An 18,745-nucleotide genomic window follows, 5' to 3' on the forward strand; every position below is an offset into this window, starting at 1 on the left:
ATCACCGACAGCCTAGTACTGATTAGAGACACCATCTGTTATGCGAGAAACAGAAATATTAGACTAGTAGTCCTAAATTTAGATTTTGAGAAAGCTTTTGATCGGGTCTCGCACCACAAAGGTATGTAGAGTGGGTGGGATTGCTGTATCGGGACATCACCAGCAAATTTCTTGTTAACAGGCAACTTACAAAAGCAGTAGACTTGCGCTGCGGTGTCCGTCAGGGTTGTCCGTTATCTGCTCTCCTCTACGTGGCGTGCATAGAACCACTAGCCCAGGTATTGAGAAGGGACCCATGGATTAAAGGGGTGGGCATACCGGGAAGTGGGGGACTTTTTAGCAAGTGTGTTTTATATATGGACGACGTTAACATTTTATGTACGGACCTTTCTTCTCTACAGAGGGCACTGGACTTGACCGACTCATACGGACTGGCCTCTGGGTCCAAACTCAACCGAGGGAAGACCCAAGCCCTTTTTTATGGACCATGGACGGTGACCGAGACGACTGGACTCCCCCTGACCATTAAACAGACCGACTTAAAGATACTCGGGGTCAAATTTGACAGGGAGGGGGAGGGTACTGAAAATTGGCCGGACATGGTAGGGAAAGTGAGGCAGAGACTGGGATACTGGGGACTTAGAGGACTAACAATGGAAGGAAAGGTTTTAATCATTAAATCAGTGATTTTACCTTTGCTCTTATTGGTCTGCTCTGTTTTTATTCCACCCCGCAGAGTGCTTTTAGATCTGGAACGGGCAGTCTTTTACTTCCTGTGGGGGTCCAAGTGGGAACGACTAAAAAGAAATGAAATGAAGAAAACAAAAGAAAGAGGGGGGAAAGGAGTCCCAGACCTCCACCTGTTTCTAGGAAGCCGATACGTAGCCCTACACATAAAAAATGCAATGGCCCCATCCAGCCAAAGCAAAACTGTGGCAATGACACGCTTCTGGATGGGGTCCTATTTAAAAAAGTTCCCATTTTATATATCAGACCATAGGACGCCAGTATCTTTTCACCTGCCCCAGTCCTATGTTTTTATTAAGACCTTTTTAAAAAAATGTAACCTCGAAAATGAGGAGCAAAAAGTCTTGGAGAGCCATCACTTAATGATTGCGGTAGTGCAGGAGCGCGAACCAGTTAGTCCAGTGCGTGGGCTGGCACTCGGTGAGCCCGCAACTGTTTGGAAAAATGTGAACCATACTGCCCTCCCCAACAGACTCCGGGACCTGTCATGGATGATAGCTCATGAGATCCTCCCGGTCAGAGCCGTCATGCACTCCCGGGGCATGGCCGTATCCGCAACTTGCCCCCGACCAGGTTGTGGCGCGCCTGAGTCGGTGAGGCACCTGCTCTGGGAGTGCAGCGCTGCTAGAGACCAGTGGGCAACGGCCGGCTCCCTACAATTCCCGTACTTACCAGCAGGGGAGGTCCTGACAGCCCAGTTGGTGCTGTATGGGGTAAGCCCAAATACTGCAGTGGAATTCCCCAGGCAGTGGCTTACCCTAGCCGCCATAAAAGACGCCATATGGACCTCCAGAAACCTGCTGGTAAGCAAGCACAAGCAGATCCCCCCCTTGGCTGTGCTCCGGATGGCCGCAGCAACGGTCAAAGTGGCCGTCGCTGCAGGCGGCAGGCCTAGGACACAGCCAGCAGAAGAAATCGCCTCTGTGCCCATTCGGAGGAGGGAGCCGGAGCCACGCGCAGAAAGGTCGAGGCAGCGGCGGCCTGGCTCTCCCGGAGAGCCAGGTGGAAAGGAGCAGAAGGGGGAGGAGATCCGCTGAGCGACAGGTTCCGAGAGACCAACGCTGTTGGGGAGAGCAGGATATGGTACTCTGTTTTTAATGTTTTTAACAGGTTCCTCCCGTTCCTGCACAGCAATATTTTAGTGGTGTTTTTAAGCAATAATGTTTTGTTTTTTTTACAAAACAACAAATTCATGTATATTGTATTTATTCATTTAAAACAGTTTTATTTTTTTAGAAACTGACTGTTCAATTCCTTGTTTAGTTTAAAAAATATATATATAATATTTTATTGTGTATGCCCTTGAAACACTGAAACAAACTGCATAATATGTGATGTGACCGCTATGATGCAGTAACTTGTGTCAAACTTTTGAAAAAAAATAAAATAAAAAAAATCTGTTCTTATCAGTTTAATATCTGATACGTCCCCTACCCGGGGACCATATATTAAATTGATTTTTGGAACTTGGAGATGGAAAAGGGGCTTGCTCCGTCCACTCCACGCATCGACCTGGTATTGCAGTGCCTCCAGGACCGGTGCACCCTCCTATGACTGTTCAAATCAAAATGCATCTCCTGCTGATGCTACACCCGTCCGCGTTTTGACAACAAAGTGACCATGATCATTTACAGTTTAAACGTGCGTATGAAAACGCACCATGAACATTTATTCCAACGGGATTCTGTTATTGGCTACATATATATTTATATAAACAATACATTGTAGTGTTCAAATAACTCTGATCTCCAGGTTTGCTGTCGTTTTGCTTCCACCCACGCTGATTTCAGATTCAAGTTAAAAACGTGTGATCGGTGGTCTACAGTGTCTATACAGTCTAGACGTGTAGGAATGTTGCCAACACTTTGTGTTCCAGTGTATCTCGTCCCTTTGCTGAATGCTTTGCAACCGTCCCCCACGGGAGCACGCGTGGGCAACGTGTAGCCACACTGAACGCTCACAACTCATACTTACCTGGTAAGGGAGATACCATGATCAAGAAGGTGGTTCACCCATAGCGAGGCTCAGCCATTGCACTGAGGCTGTTGCTGACCCGTGCAAATTCCAAATGTGGGAATCTCGATTGCATAATTTCTGGTAGTGGGGGACTGCGTTCGCGCTCTCCCCTGATTATGTTGTTCTAAAGAAAAAATAGCTACGAATGCCTGTGTGACCGTGGCAAGAATTTGTTGGTGTCGACAACGCCACCTAGGGGAGGGGGATGCCCTAGGAACAGAACTGTGCTCACTTACATGTGCTACAGCCCCCCTGAGACACTACAGAAAACAGGCAATACAAGTTCGTACAATCCAGACCAGAGACTGGAGTTCAAAACATATACAATTTATTACCAATACCGGATACATCAATATACAATAATCCGGCGGACTGGACCACCCACACAGTCGATTGGCAAGAAACGACAAACAAAACAAACAAAATAGTGAAGCAGCATGCAGGGAGGATGCGTAGCCGCCTATAAAACAAAATAAAACAAATAAAGAAAACAATCATTTGCGCATGCAAGTTAGACGGAGCCAGCAGCAGCACGACACTGCACCACCACACCAACACAAACAAATAAGCATGAACAGCATGCAGGGCAGGCGAGGAAGCTGGGCAGCACACTATTGCATACAGATTGCACACAAAAGAAATAATAATTTGCATATGCAGGTTGTTATGCGTTCGAGACCGAATCCTTATGATGGAACAGAACAGCAGCCCTTCAGTGACATGAGGGCAATTGGCCACGATCCACTTCAGCCCGTGGACCGATGAATGCCTCTCCAACAGTTGGTCTGGTGAGCGGAGTTACAGCTCCTCCACGGCTAACGGCACAACCGGAGAAGAGTTAGTCCTTAGTTTACACATGCTGACTGACAAGAGTAGCGAATTAATAACAGCCTACCTCCAGATGATCCCAAGCCAGCACCTACTTGCAGGTTTCAGTTGAACGCCATGCAAAGTAACCACCCCCAACGCCACCGAGCCATGGACGCCCCGGAAGCCAAAACCGGGCACGACATATGGCTTCCGATGACGTCCACCGACCTTATATTAGAATAAAGTCCGCCCCCCCCACCTTAATCAGGATGGCTCGGCCAATCACACCCCGAGAACGGCCAGAGGTGTTCAACCTGCCACACCTGCATCGCACTGCAGTGCAACCCTAATGTCCAAACATTACAGTCAAGTTTCAGGGAATACACTCTCTGGGGGGATGTCGCATCACTCACCTGAGCAACAAGTAAATCCTACTCCACCCAGTGGACAAAGATGGGACTAGCAACAATTGGGGAACTGAAATCAAACACACTTTTAGTTTTACATTTATTTTATTTATTAAAAAAACAGTGAAGGTCAAACAAAGCCCAATATTTAAAATTAAATACATCAGATTGTTATTGTGATTAAGAAGCAAAGGGAGGCAACAGAGGAAACCACTTTAGAGAGAGAGAGAGAGAGAGAGAGAGAGAGAGAGAGAGAGAGAGAGAGAGAGAGAGAGAGAGAGAGAGAGAGACTCTTATTTAAATTACATTATTTACAGGATCTTGAACAAGAAATAAAATCATATAATCTCCATGAAAAGGCAGAGAGCAGCCCTGCTATCAGGTTACAATGCTGCTATGCTATATCTGCACACATAGAAAACAATTGATTTTTGTGGGTATATTTATTATATATTTGTTTTAGGAATACACATTATTTTTCGAACCTATTTTCTGTCTGCTTCTTATGTTGTTATTCATGTCCATAAGAATTCACTAGAATGCAGATTTTCTTTTCACCTTCATCATCATCATTCAGTTCTCTGATGTTCAACCTGTACATATCTTGGTCAGAGAAGACAAGGCAAGGTTACACTCTTTTGGAGGCGCACGTCAGGGCCTTGCGGTGGATGCAAGGAGGGTCCGCAAGGACATAGTGGGGCCGTAAACCCCCTTGCGTTGCGTCAACGTCCAACCATAACTCTACCTTTAAAGTCCCTCACTCTGTAGAGACCACAACCCTGCCCTGCACTAAAGGAGGGAGGGAGAGAGACTACAACAGACACAACAACACTTTGGAATCAATATCATGTAACATAAACCCAGGGTAGAGGTCCTGAGTGAATGTGGAATGGAAGGTGTGGAGGTGTGTCCGTTTGCCTGAGGACCCTCCTACATCTGGGGACACACTGTAGAAGGACAGAATGCCAGCAGATTGGTGCAGATACACTCCTATTCTGTCAAATGGGAGGGGAGACCATTCTGTTTGTAGTTGTACCAGGTAGAGAAAGTATCTTCACCCCCATCATCAAAACTAAGACACCAAGAATGTATATGCCGTCCAAGCTCACCGTCGTCCCCCTTTCCTCTCCTTGGGATTCCTCTGTATGTCACTCCTATATCTACCCTTCCTTCCCACTCTACCTCCCAGTAACGGCGGCCAGTCAGACCCTCTCTACACAACACCTGTCTATGGTAGCTAAATCTCTCTGGGTGATCAAGATATCTCTTTGTCCTTCCAAGCCGTGTCACCTCTCTGTGGTCCTCAGACAGAGAGAGTTGTCTGTGGGCTGTGTTCCGGTCCAGTGTGAGGTTACAGGAATCTGACGGGAAAACAAGACATGATCAGGCCCTTTAACTAGACAGAAATGCCCTGATGAAGTAGTCATTTACATCATTTCAAGCAATGTATATTAATATTATCATCAACAGCATTCCATTAAGTTATTTTATATCCATTGTAATTTTTTATTTTTATATAAAAAATAAATAACCTGTTTAGTTACATGATTATGTCTAATATAATGATAGCAATGAATAATATTAACTTTTATAATCATACTGTGAATACAGACACATTCATAATAATTATTACCGAACATTATTCGCAGATGTTAAAGCATAACATAAAAGACATAATAACAATAATGATTAACACAAGAAAACACACATTATATAAGTAACAATCCTTATTACTAACTATAATTAATAATGATGGTACCATGATTATTGTTCAATTGTGTGCAAATACTACTTATAATCATTGTTAATAATTCATAAAACAAAAATAATAAATATTGGATTTCACACTTACACTTCTTTACACCTAGTTTCAGGTCAGGCAGAACATGTATATCATGTGTAAATCTCTTAGGGTTGTCTGGGAGTTTCTTCACCACATCTCCATCATGTACTTGTTTCCCATACTCAGACCAGATGGGCGTGGCATGAGCTGTATCAGGATCCAGAGTCACATCTACTTCATACTGCTGGACCTTTCTCAGTTCAGCATCAGGCAGCTTCTTCGTCTCCATGTTCAGGGTCTCCTCCAGCTGATCCAGGGATCTCCTCAAGGTCCCTACGTATGACGGAGGACAGACCTCCACGGTCGTCCAGTCCCTGGTGGGTAGAGGATTCTTAAAAGATATGAAGGCCTGGAGGAAGTGGAGGTGGTCTTTAGTGTGTGAAAGCTGCTTCACCTCTGAGCTTCTATTGGTCAGATCTTCTATTTCCTGCTCCAGCTCTTTGATAAGGTCTTCAGCTTGTTTCTCTGTGGATTTCAGTTTCTCTTGAACCGTTTGGTTGAAATCATCCCGGCACTTTTCAACACAGCCTATCAGAGCAGTGAAGACCTGCCCACCATCAGATATCTCTCTGTCTGCATCGTTCTTGCTCATGTCTACTGTGTCTTTGATCTCCTTAATCTTTAGTTTTCTCTCCCAGATCATCTGCGGAACTTCAGCCTCTATCTTCCCCAGCTGGGCCGTCTTCACTTCATATTCCTCCTTTAGAGGTACAACAGGATGGGACTTGTGGTCTGTCTCTGTGCAGAACTGACATACAGACACCTGTTCAGTCTGGCAGAAGAGCTCCAGCAGCTGATTGTGTTTCGTACAAATCCTGTCTTCCAGACGGTCCATAGGCTCAACCAGCTGATGTCTCTTCAGGACTGCGACTCTCTGATGTGGCTCCAGGTGGGTTTGGCAGTAAGAGATAAGACACACTAGGCAGGACTTCACAGCCTTCAGCTGGGTCCCAGTACAGACGTCACAGGGAACTTCTGCTGGTTCAACACAAGGCTGCTCTTCTACTCGTACGGACGTTCTAAACTGAGCTGCCAGCTCTGATAAGAGGGTATTGACCCGTAGATCAGGTCTAGTGTGGAAAAGCTCGTTGCAAACAGGACATTTGTACTGGAGTTGTTCATCCCAGAACTTTGTAATACAGGTCCTGCAGAAGTTGTGTCTACATGGTGTGGAAACTGGACTGGTGAACACATCCAGACAGATGGAACATGAAAAGTTCTCCTCAGACCAGGAAGTGTTAGCAGAGGCCATTCCTAGACACAGACGACAAGGTTTATGTATTGAGCAATTTCACTATATTTCTAATTCAATAACGGGAAGAGAGGTTTTAACTTCTATCAAAGTTGTGCAGTTTTACTCACCTTGTCGTTGTTTCTGTCTGTCAGACAATTTGTTCCGAAATGTGTGTTTTAGTTTTCTCCTGAAAGAGAGAAATGCTTCCACGTCGGCTGGCTTTGGGTTTTATGAAACTTAAGTTTCGTTTCCTCAACATGACGTCATCTCCTCTCCTCCGCTAACACCCTGGCTCCGCCCCCACGGACGCAGTTCATTGACGTTGCAACTTCCACACACACACACACACACACTATGGCAAGCCGAATTGTCATTTATCAACTAAGTTTGACTATCCGGAATTAACATTGTAGATATCAACAACTTCTTTCTGACTAGTCGTAATTACATTTTGAATAGTTGGAATTTTCATTCAAGATATCTGTAATGTAATTGTGACTAGTCGAAACGACAGATAAAGATATCTGCAATTCAGTTTCGCCTAGTCAAAAAGAACATTTTGGATATCCACAACTACATTCCTCCTATCCACAATTGTCATTTCAGATATCCACAAAGACATTCCTCCTAGGAGAAATGACGTCTTTTTTGCCATTCATGTCTATGGGGTTTCTCATTACAGATATCTACAATTCAATTGAGGATATCCACTATGTGAATTACGGATATCTGCAACTGAATTGTAGATATCTGTAATTCCAGTTTGAGATATCTACAATTTGATTCTGACTATCCCTAACTCCAGTTTGAGATATCTACAACGTCGTTTTGACTAGTCATAACTCCAGTTAGAGATATCTACAACTTAATTTTGCCTAGTCAAAACTTCATTTAAGATATCTGAAAAGGGACATGTAGATATCTTGAATTGAGGTGAATTAAAGATATCTTGAACTTGAATTATGACTAGTCAGAATCAAATTGTAGATATCTCAAACTGGAATTACAGATATCTACAATTCAGTTGCAGATATCCGTAATTCACATAGTGGATATCCGCAATTGAATTGTAGATATCTGTAATGAGAAACCCCATAGACATGAATGGCAAAAAAGACGTCATTTCTCCTAGGAGGAATGTCTTTGTGGATATCTGAAATGACAATTGTGGATAGGAGGAATGTAGTTGCGGATATCCAAAATGTTCTTTTTGACTAGGCGAAACTGAATTGCAGATATCTGCAACACATATCCAATCTAGCGAATTTATGTCAAATTGGCTTGCCATACACACACACACACACACACACACACACACACACACACACACACACACACACACACACACTCAAAGAATAAAGACCCATGTTTCCCATAATAGAAAGAAAAACACAGCAACATTTTTCGTGTGTGTGTGTGTGTGTGTGTGTGTGTGTGTGTGTGTGTGTGTGTGTGTGTGTGTGTGTGTGTGTGTGTGTGTGTGTGTGTGTGTGTGTGTGTGTGTGTGTGTGTGTGTGTGTGTGTGGAGGAATTGGTTGGCGGGGGTTGAGACGATCTAAACTTGGCTTATTCAAGTTGTTACAACATGTTATGCTGGGGGCAGGAAGAATACAACATCAAAATAATCAAAACTATAAAAAATATATCTAGGCCTACTACGATTTGGACATCGTGAGAGACCAGACCCTGAACGACATGTAACGACACATCTTCACGAGTGTGTTCCGTTAGTCAGTGTGTGGACTACAAAGATGGCAGAACGGCCCACCACACGCCACCTGATCCGCTCATGAACAACCCCGATTCATCACCGTCGAAACCGAAACTCTCGCTCAACTCTCGCGATACGACGTGAGAGAGCAACGTTACGGGAGGAGGGCAATAGATGACGTCAGAGCGCAGACAGACGTGATGCGGTAAGGAATGAACAGTATTGCGATAGTCAGTTAAGAACCAGACAGAATAGCCACATGTATCGAGTCTTGTTTTTAATGCCATTGAGATTTTGTATGGCACAAAACATCTGTCAACAATTATATGCTTCCTTCATCTTATCTCATCTCATTCGGTACAGGTAGGCCTAGTTCTTCCTGCAGAGTGTTTCACATTATTACTCCTTTTTAAATGGAGTACGTTCACCGGGGGTGATTCCCTAAAACACGCGGTCGGTGGCTTGTCCAAAGCGTGTGACGTCATCACTCAGCCAGAGTTCAGCACCTTGGAGAGCGACAGCGGGAGACGTCTCCCACTCTGTCTGCTGTGGCTGTCCTCGACACACCCGTCACCGAGCCAACACCATATACACGCTGCATTCATTAAACACCTTCATGTTAGTCAACGATGCAATTCTAATAATACTGTGTGTGAGAACGAGACCGCAGATGAATTTTACGGCTGATCAAAATAAATGAGGAAAGAAAGAAAGTAATTTGTACCTTAATCATGCGATATAATGAAAAAAAAAAAAAAGAATCATGTCTCACATTATTAAATGAATAGTCTAATTAGATGTACTACAAAAGAGTAGGATTTGGGGACACAAAGAACGTCCCGCCCCTCTGTGGTGATACCCGCTCCCGCCACTGGGTGTCGCTCAGAACACTGATTATAGGACTGCTGCTTGTATGCGCTAGGGCACAGGTAGTAGACCATAGCAAAGACACGTCAAACGGATATTTACACACATGTAATGTGTATGCAGCAGCAAGACAATACTTAACACAATCCTGGATGAGTGTCCTTAGTGTTAGTGTGTTACACATGTTGGGTTGTTGTATGGTGGACATTAAAAGTAAATCGACTCATCAGCTGTTTTTCCATTTTTATTTAAACCATAAAAGTCATACATTCATACATTTTATTGTGTCGTCATTCATGATTCAGAAGTAAAGTAATGATTTGATTATTATGAAGCACATCAATCCCTGAAAGTAGTTATACATAACTGCAACCATAAACAATTGTATAGCAGTAAACCTTTAAAAAACTGGAGAAAACAGACAATGGAGAAAATGTTATCTAATGATTTACAATGGGTTATCATTTATAATAGTCAGGGTTCACTTCCTACTGAATTTCTCCTTGTTAAATGACAGCAGTAAGACAGTAATGCAGTTCTCTCAGATCTCACATGGAAGAGATTCTTATTCAAGAAACAACATTAGTTGTTTTGGTTGTTGACTATTTCATTATCAAACAAAGCTCCTAGTCTGTTTGATTGACAGGTGAGATGATCAGGGGGGCGGAGTTGTTACTTTCATAATCATGGCGGCCTGGGCAGAGAAATGGATAGAGAGGTTCTCTAAAGGTACAGCCAGTAGCAGAGCAGATATGAACCCTGGCTTCCACATCATAGAAGGAGACCAGACCCTCATCACAATCAACAAACACCCCCACCTTCTGGAGCTCAGCTCTCAGAGGGAGATGGACAGAAGGGTTATCTTTAAATACAAACCCATCCTTGTAGTAGTAGAGAATCCAGTAACCCGTCTCAGGGGTCCGCGTGGTCCCACCTTTTCTGTTAATGGATTCTCTGGCCACTCCCAAATACCATGCAGTCTTGTCTTTAACCTGGACCTCAAAGTAAAATCTCCCTGAGGAGAAGCTCTGCCTCGTGAGAACACATACACACGCTGTAAATCTCTTAGGGTTGTCTGGGAGTTTCTTCCTTACACCTCCATCATGTACTTGTTTCCCATCCTCAGACAGGATGAGCAGGGGATGAGCTGTATCAGGATCCAGAGTCAGATCTACTTCATACTGCTGTACACTCTTCAGTTCAGCGTCACGCAGCTTCTTCATCTCCTTGTTCAGTGTCTCCTCCAGCTGATCCAGGGATCTCCTCAAGGTCCCTATGTATGACAGAGGACGGACCTCCACCGTCGTCCAGTCCCTGGTGGGTGGAGGATTCTTCAGGGACCTGAAGGCCTGGAGGAAGTGGAGGTGGTCTTTAGTGTGTGAGAGCTGCTTCACCTCTGAGCTTCTATTGGTCAGATCTTCTATTTCCTGCTCCAGCTCTTTGATGAGGCCTTCAGCTTGTTTCTCTGTGGATTTATGTTTCTCTTTAACCGTTCGATAGAATTCATCCCGGCACTTTTCAATGTGGTGCATCAGAGAAGTGAGGATCTGTACACCATCGGCTATCTCTCTGTCTGCATCTTTCTTGCTAATGTCTACCGTGTCTTTGATCTCCTTAATCTTTAGTTTTCTCTCCTGGATCATCTGCTGAACTTCAGCCTCTATCTTCCCCAGCTGGGCCGTCTTCACTTCATAGTCCTCCTTTAGAGGTACAACAGGGTGGAACTTGTGGTCTGTCTCTGTGCAGAACTGACACACACACACCTGTTCAATCATGCAAAAGAGCTTCAGAAGTTGATTGTGTTTCTTACACATCCTGTCTTCCAGAGGGTCCATAGGCTCGACCAGCTGATGTCTCTTCAGGACTGCGACTCTCTGATGTGGCTCCAGGTGGGTTTGGCAGTAAGAGGTAAAACACTCTAGGCAGGACTTCACAGCCTTCAGCTGGGTCCCAGTACAGACGTCACAGGGAACTTCTGCTGGGTTAAAACCAGGCTGCTCTTTTACTCGTACAGACATTCTAAACTGAGCTGCCAGCTCTGATAAGAGGGTGTTGACTCGTAGAAAGGGTCTAGTTTGAAAAATCTTGTTGCAAACAGGACATTTGAACCAGATTTGTTCATCCCAGTACTTTGTAATACAGTTTCTGCAGAAGTTGTGTCCACATGGTGTGGTAACTGGGCTGCTGAATTCATCAGATGGAACATGAAAAGTTCTCTTCAGACCAGGAAGTGTTAGCAGAGGCCATTCCTAGACACAGACGACAAGGTGTATGTGTTGAGCAATCATCCATTATTTTTGTTATTCCATAACCAGAAGAGCGGTTTTAACTTCTCTCAAGGTTGTGCTGTTTTACTCACCTTGTTGTGGTTTCTGTCTCTGACTATTTGTTTCAAAATGCCTTTTATTTTCCTCCTGAATGAGAGAACTGCTTCCACGTCGGTTGGCTTTGGTTTCTATGAATGTTACGTTTAGTTTCTTGAACCAGACGTCCTCTGCTCTCCTCCCCTAAAACCTGGCTCCTCCCCTAACACCTGGCCCTGCCCCAACGGACACACAGTTCCCAGACATTCATGCGCTGTTCTTCAAAAACATTGATGTGATTTCAAAGATGTTTGAAAGCACAATATAGGACAAAACACAGACCAAGAGATGGTGCAAAACCAGAGACATTGTGCTGATTTAATGGTGATTTTCCACTGTAACTGCGATTAAGAGAAAAAAAGTTGACTTGAATTTTCCTGAGGCTGGTGTTTTTATTTCTATCTTCATAAAAACAATACTCTCCCTGTATGTCCAGGTTATTTGTGCTAGTTTGGTTTGTGATGTAATATTGATTTAACTCTGGTAGTTATATAAGGCTCATCTCTAACCACATAAAACATTTGCATCATGTGACTCAGGGTAGGGCAGACGAACCAAACCAACAAGTTCACTATTCAGAGACAACACAGTCAATGCCAGCACAGAGACAGTGAAACAAACCTCAAATGTGCCGTGGCAGTTAACAATGTTGCATTATCACTGGTGGTGCATTTTGGGTAACCTTTAAGTGCCAGGGACAAACAGTGTGTAAATCTAAAGTGATGGAAAACTGGTATTGTGGTTTAATAATAATAATAATAATAATAATAATAATAATAACAGTAGGGGTAATAATAAAAAGGATAATTTCAGTCCATGGATTTCCTTCTATTCCTTCAAGCCAACTGAATGGGTTGAGTCTGCTTTCCCTCCTGGCTCCGTAGCAAAGCAGGTGACCAATCACAGTACACTCACCTTATGGTACGGATCAGCTGAATCAAGCTACAGAGTTATTACAGAACTAGACAATTAAAGACCTTTCTACCTGTGTTGTCTGAACAGACAGATGAAACTCAGAACAACAATAACTGGACCTTCTCTTTGTTAATCTTTCACTGCAGTCATTAATTTGGTTCAAAATGATGAGAAATGCTCGAGTGTCAAAAGAGACCCATCCAAAACCCATCCTCCCACCAATTAATCAAGCAGAATCATTTTTATTCCATTCTGAACAAATTAAGCCTGCAGAGCAAAAAGGGCAGAATAAGAATCATATTTTGGACAATAGGGTTGCTGTAATAAAGTAACTAGCAGTCAAGTTGTAAAGGAAAACCAAACACGCTGTTGGAGCGGGACCTATCCCTAACATTAAACCTAACCCACTATCAGAATGTAAAACATGCATTCTGGCTGACGTCTGGTAGACAGTAGTTTTCCATTGAGGGGCGGGGCTTGATTGCAGATCAGGTTTTCACCGTCTCTGATGTGGAGCCAAAACATTTGATTCATGTAATCTGATAACCGCCAGAACTGCCAGTATCAGCTAACGTGTGCAGTAGCATGTGTTTAATAGAGGGCCATTTGAGGGCATATTTACATACATTTTTAAAATGCTATGCATTTAAGTTGAGATTTGATCCAGGATGAATCCAGATCACTACTATGTAACCCACTGCATCACCTTTCATCCAAACACAAAACAAGAAAAAAAAGAATTTGTTAGGACGGCTGTATGATGTCATCATCTAAGGTATTTTATTTCCCTGTGTTACGTTCCAAGGTATTTGTGGGGTTCTGGATTTTCCCTTTCTGTTTTTTTTTAGGTATGTTTTTAGGAACACAAAATGGCCATTGGGGACTCCACTGCACTGATTGGAGGAGGCATGGCAACGAGGGCCAAGCCATCAGTTAAAGGGTCGTCAGTGCTAGCTGTTTGAAACCGAATGCTAGAAGACCAAACACACCGGCAAGCTGGATGCTTGTGTGTCTTACGTCCCTTGTCTTAGTGACACTTATGCTTGTGTCTTGTATTGGTGTTGAACTAGTGTAATACTCACAATGCCACTGCCTGTTGGTTTTGTGCTGTTTGTTGCCTTGGTGGCCATTGGTTGGCCGTTTTTGATTGACTGACAGATCTTTGCTTAGGTGCTGGTAGGGGTGAGTGAGGAAGCTAGGCTTACCCTTTGTCTTTTTGGTTTTAATTAGACTGTTTTTGTTTAAGCTAAGACTTATGTTTGTTATTTTGGCCCATGCTCACCCTGATGTCTCAATAAATCCCTTTGTTAAGCTTTGAACCCAAGCCTCCTATGTTTGAGTGGGCTTTATGTTAGGCCCTCTATCACCTAGACTGGAGGGTTATAACACCCTGTCACACACACACACACACACAGACACACACACCAACCAACAAGTGTCTCTCTCTCTCTCTCTCTCTCTCTCTCTCTCTCTCTCTCTCTCTCTCTCTCTCTCTCTCTCTCTCTCTCTCTCTCTCTCTCTCTCTCTCTCTCTCTCTCTCTCTCTCTCTCTCTCTATAGATATATTTCCAGGAATCCTCTCTGTGATTTGAATCTCTAGTCCCTGGTGTCTCGACCGGTAGAGCATGGTGGTTGGTGCCGCGCCCTCAGAGAACCACAGAACGGCTCGTAGTTCAGGAAGGAACTGAATTCATGAATTCAAAAATCAAAATAAAAAATGACTTAATTAATCATTTGACATCTTTTCTACAGCATTTATAGATTAGTTTGCATTATTTATATTCGCTGACTCCCTCTCTAGGTGAAACACCTGCTGTTGCAGGCATCACCTCTGATTGGCTGATAGGGTGACCCAGTCCCCTGCTGTTGCAGGCATCCCCTCTGATTGGCTGATAGGGTGACCCGGTCCCCTGCTGGTTAGGCACTGATGCGACACACCTGTCCTCCTCTTATTGAAGCTGAACTGAAGGGGCGTTCACAGGGGAGCCGGCAGCCCTGCAGCCCCACAGTGAACCAGCACTGTTGAGGGGCTCAGGGGACCCGGTTGGTTGGTTTGTTTAGACTCCTCGTCCAGAGGATCCCCAATGTCCTCCCTGAGCAGCCCAGACCTGGGCCTTCATCTCACTGGACGCTCTGGATACAAACACCTGCTAATGGTCATATTGTGAGTTATAGTTTGGCTCACATGATCTTCTATAGTTGTAGGTGAGAAGGTTTAGGAGCCAGACAGAATAGCCACACACAACAAGTCTTGTTTTTAATACCTGGCCACGATTTTGTATAGCACAAAAGAGCTGTCAACAATTCAACGCTTTCCTCCTCTTATCTCATCTCATTCGGTGCAGGTAGTTCTTCCTGAAAAGTGTTTCACATTCTTCCTCCTTTTTAAATGGAGTACTATACACCGGGGGTGATTCCCTAAACCACGCGGTCGGTGGCTTGTCCAAAGCGTGTGACGTCATCACTCAGCCGGAGTTCAGCACCTTGGAGAGCGACAGCGGGAGACGTCTCACACTCTGTCCGCTGCGGCTGTCCTCGACACACCCGCCACCAAGCCGACGCCATATACACGTTGCATTCATTTAACACCTTCTTTTTATTCAACGACGCAATTCTAATAAATTTTGTACCTAAATCAGTCGATATAATGAAAAAAAAGAGTCGTGTCTCACAATATTAAATAAATTGTCTAATTAGATGTACTTCAAAAGAGTAGGATTAGGGGACACAAAGTACGTTCCGCCCCTCTGTGGTGATACCCGCTCACGCCACTGGGTGTCGCTCATAGCACTGAGCGACACCAATGCTGCTTGTATGCGCCGGGCACAGGTAGTAGACTATAGCAAAGACAAGTCAAAAGGGTATTTACACACGTGTAATGTGTATGCAAGACAATACTTAGCACAATCCTGGAGAGCAAAGGGCTAGAAAGGAGAGCAGAGATAGGAGAGAGGAGGAAGAGAAGAGAGAGGAAGGAGAGAGGATAAACTAAGATGAGAGGATGGAGAGGAGAGAAGAGCTGACAAGACAAAGTCACGGTCACTCACACACATGAGGAGAGTCTTTACATGTAGTCACTGTGACCTTTGTGTAAGTGTGTTACACATGTTGGGTTGTTGCATGGTGGGCATTAAAAGTAAGTCGACTCATCAGCTGTTCAATTTTTATTTAAATCAGAAAAGTCATACATTCATACATTTTATTGTTTTGTTTCATGATTCAGGAGTAAAGCAATGATTCCATTATTATGATGCACATCAATCCCTGAAACTAGTTATACATAACTGCAACCATAAACAATTGTATAGCAGTAAACCTTTAAAAGACTGGAGAAAACAGACAATAAAGAATATAATGTTATCTAATATTTTACAATGGGTTATATTTTATAATAGTCAGGGTTCACGTCCTACTGAATTTCTCCTTGTTAAATGATGTTGAAGCAGTACAACATCAAATCAGTTATCTCAGATCTCAGAGATTCTAATTCAGGAAACAACATTAGTTGTTTTGGTTGTTTGATTATTTTATTATCAAACAAAGGGCCTAGTATGTTTGATTGACAGGTGAGATGATCAGGGGGGCAGAGTTTAGACCTTTCTTATTATAGAGACCTGGGCAGAGGATTGGATAGAGAGGCTCACTAAAGGTGCAGCCAGTAGCAGAGTAGATATGAACCCTGGCTTCCACATCATAGAAGGAGACCAGACCCTCATCACAATCAACAAACACCCCCACCTTCTGGAGCTCAGCTCTCAGAGGGAGACAGACAGGAGGGTTGTCTCTAAATACCAACCCATCCTTGTTGCAGAAAATATTCCAGTAACCTGTCTCAGGGGTCTCTATAATCTTACCTATTCTGTTGATGGACTCTCTGGCCACTCCTAAACACCATTCAGTCTTGACTTTAACCTGGACCTCAAAGTAAAATCTCCCTGAGGAGAAGCTCTGCCTTGTGAGAACATGTATATACTGTTTAAATCTCTTAGGGTTGTCTGAGAGTTTCTTCACTACACCTCCATCATGTACTTGTTTCCCATCCTCAGACAGGATGAGCTGGGGACAAGCTGTATCAGGATCCAGAGTCACATCTACTTCATACTGCTGGACCCTCTTCAGTTCAGCATCACGCAGCTTCTTCATCTCCATGTTCAGTGTCTCCTCCAGCTGATCCAGGGATCTCCTCAAGGTCCCTATGTATGACGGAGGACGGACTTCCACCGTCGTCCAGTCCCTGGTGGGTGGAGGATCCTTCAGGGATCTGAAGGCCTGGAGGAAGTGGAGGTGGTCTTTAGTGTGTGAGAGCTGCTTCACCTCTGAGCTTCTATTGATTAGATCTTCTATTTCCTGCTCCAGTTCTTTGATGAGGCCTTCAGCTTGTTTCTCTGTGGATTTCAGTTTTTCTTTAACCGTTTGGTTGAAATCTTCCCGGCACTTTTCAACGCAGCATATCAGAGCAGTGAAGATCTGTCCACCAACGGCTATCTCTCTGTCTGCATCTTTGTTGCTTAGTTGTACTGTGTCTTTGATCTTCTTAATCTTTAGTTTTCTCTCCTGGATCATCTGCGGAACTTCAGCCTCCATCTTCCCCAGCTGGGCTGTCTTCACTTCATATTCCTCCTTTAGAGGTACAACAGGATGGGACTTGTGGTCTGTCTCTGTGCAGGACTGACACACACACACCTGTTCAGTCTGGCAGAAGAGCTCCAGAAGTCTGTCGTGTTTATTACACATCCTGTCTTCCAGACGGTCCATAGGCTCGACCAGCTGATGTTTCTTCAGGCCTGCGACTCTCTGATGTGGCTCCAGGTGGGTTTGGCAGTAAGAAGTAAGACACACTAGGCAGAACTTCACGGCCTTCAGCTGGGTCCCAGTACAGACGTCACAGGGAACTTCTGCTGATTCAACAAAATGCTGCTCTTTTACTCGTACAGACTTTTTAATCTGAGCTGCCAGCTCTGATAAGAGTATATTGACACGTAGATCAGGTCTTGCGTGGAAAAGCTCATTGCAAACAGGACATTTGTACTGGACTTTTTCATCCCAGAACTTAGTAATACAGGTTCTGCAGAAGTTGTGTCCACATGGTGTGGTAACTGGGCTGCTGAACTCATCCAGACAGATGGAACATGAAAAGTTCTCTTCAGACCAGGAAGCGTTGGCAGAGGCCATTCCTAGACACAGACGACAAGGTTTATGTATTGAAAAATACCATTATTTTTCTAATTTCATAACGGGAAGAGAGGTTTTATCTTCTTCCGAAGTTGTGCTTTTTTGCTCACCTTGTTGTGGTTTCTGTCTGTCAGACTATTTGCTCCAAAATGCGTGTTATATTTCTCCTGAACGAGAGAACTGCTTCCACGTCGGTTGCTTTGGTTTTGAACGTTAGGTTTCGTTTCCTCGACATCCTCTGCTCTCCTCCGCTAACTTCTGGCTCCGCCCCCACGGACACACAGTTCACTGACGTTTCAACTTCCACACTCACTGTGGGCAGGGCACATTCATGCACTGTGTAGGCTGCTTCAGTGCATTGATGTTTTCTCTTCTTTATCAAATATGTTCAATAATTAAAAGACTGAACACAGAGAACACGGGAAAAAAAATAATGTTTGTTATTAAGTGGTGATTTGTGGTGACTAACTGATTAAGAGCTGTAGGCTACTACAATTACATTTGACTTGATTTTGACACACACACACACACACACACACACACACACACACACACACACACACACACACATATGTTTTCCATGAGCTGTTATCAGCATAACCATTCGATTATATAGGAACTTTATCAATCATAATTCTAAAATATTCTGTTGTTGTTGATA

At 43.9% G+C, this 18,745-nt stretch overlaps 2 protein-coding genes, 2 non-coding genes and 1 pseudogene across 5 annotated transcripts; 3 read left to right on the forward strand and 2 right to left on the reverse strand.

The window, feature by feature from the left end:
* The first annotated feature begins 812 nt into the window (after positions 1-812).
* Positions 813-3,019, forward strand: LOC311369775 (annotated as a pseudogene). The gene is made up of 3 exons: positions 813-881; positions 1,128-1,810; positions 3,011-3,019. The product of its transcript is annotated as an uncharacterized misc_RNA (transcript).
* On the forward strand, positions 2,112-2,296 carry LOC311369985 (U2 spliceosomal RNA). Its single transcript, XR_014640317.1, has one exon. It is a non-coding gene; the product is annotated as a U2 spliceosomal RNA (small nuclear RNA).
* On the forward strand, positions 2,714-2,876 carry LOC311370417 (U1 spliceosomal RNA). Its single transcript, XR_014640741.1, has one exon. It is a non-coding gene; the product is annotated as a U1 spliceosomal RNA (small nuclear RNA).
* Positions 3,020-4,102: 1,083 nt separating the features above from the next.
* Positions 4,103-7,284, reverse strand: LOC311369845 (E3 ubiquitin/ISG15 ligase TRIM25-like). The gene is given in 4 exon segments (XM_084488064.1): positions 4,103-4,982; positions 4,985-5,341; positions 5,833-7,077; positions 7,186-7,284. Coding segments are annotated over 3 exon segments (1,791 nt in total). The 5' UTR covers positions 7,076-7,077; positions 7,186-7,284; the 3' UTR covers positions 4,103-4,791.
* Positions 7,285-10,261: 2,977 nt separating this feature from the next.
* LOC311369854 (E3 ubiquitin-protein ligase TRIM39-like) lies at positions 10,262-18,084 on the reverse strand (the record flags this gene model as incomplete). The annotated part of the gene is made up of 2 exons (XM_084488072.1): positions 10,262-11,694; positions 17,892-18,084. The coding sequence occupies 2 exons, from the start codon at positions 18,082-18,084 to the stop codon at positions 10,262-10,264; spliced, it is 1,626 nt and encodes a 541-aa protein (XP_084344198.1).
* Positions 18,085-18,745: the final 661 nt, after the last annotated feature.

Source organism: Micromesistius poutassou (genome assembly GCF_964030765.1).
Source record: "Micromesistius poutassou genome assembly, chromosome: 24".
Lineage (NCBI taxonomy): Eukaryota > Metazoa > Chordata > Actinopteri > Gadiformes > Gadidae > Micromesistius > Micromesistius poutassou.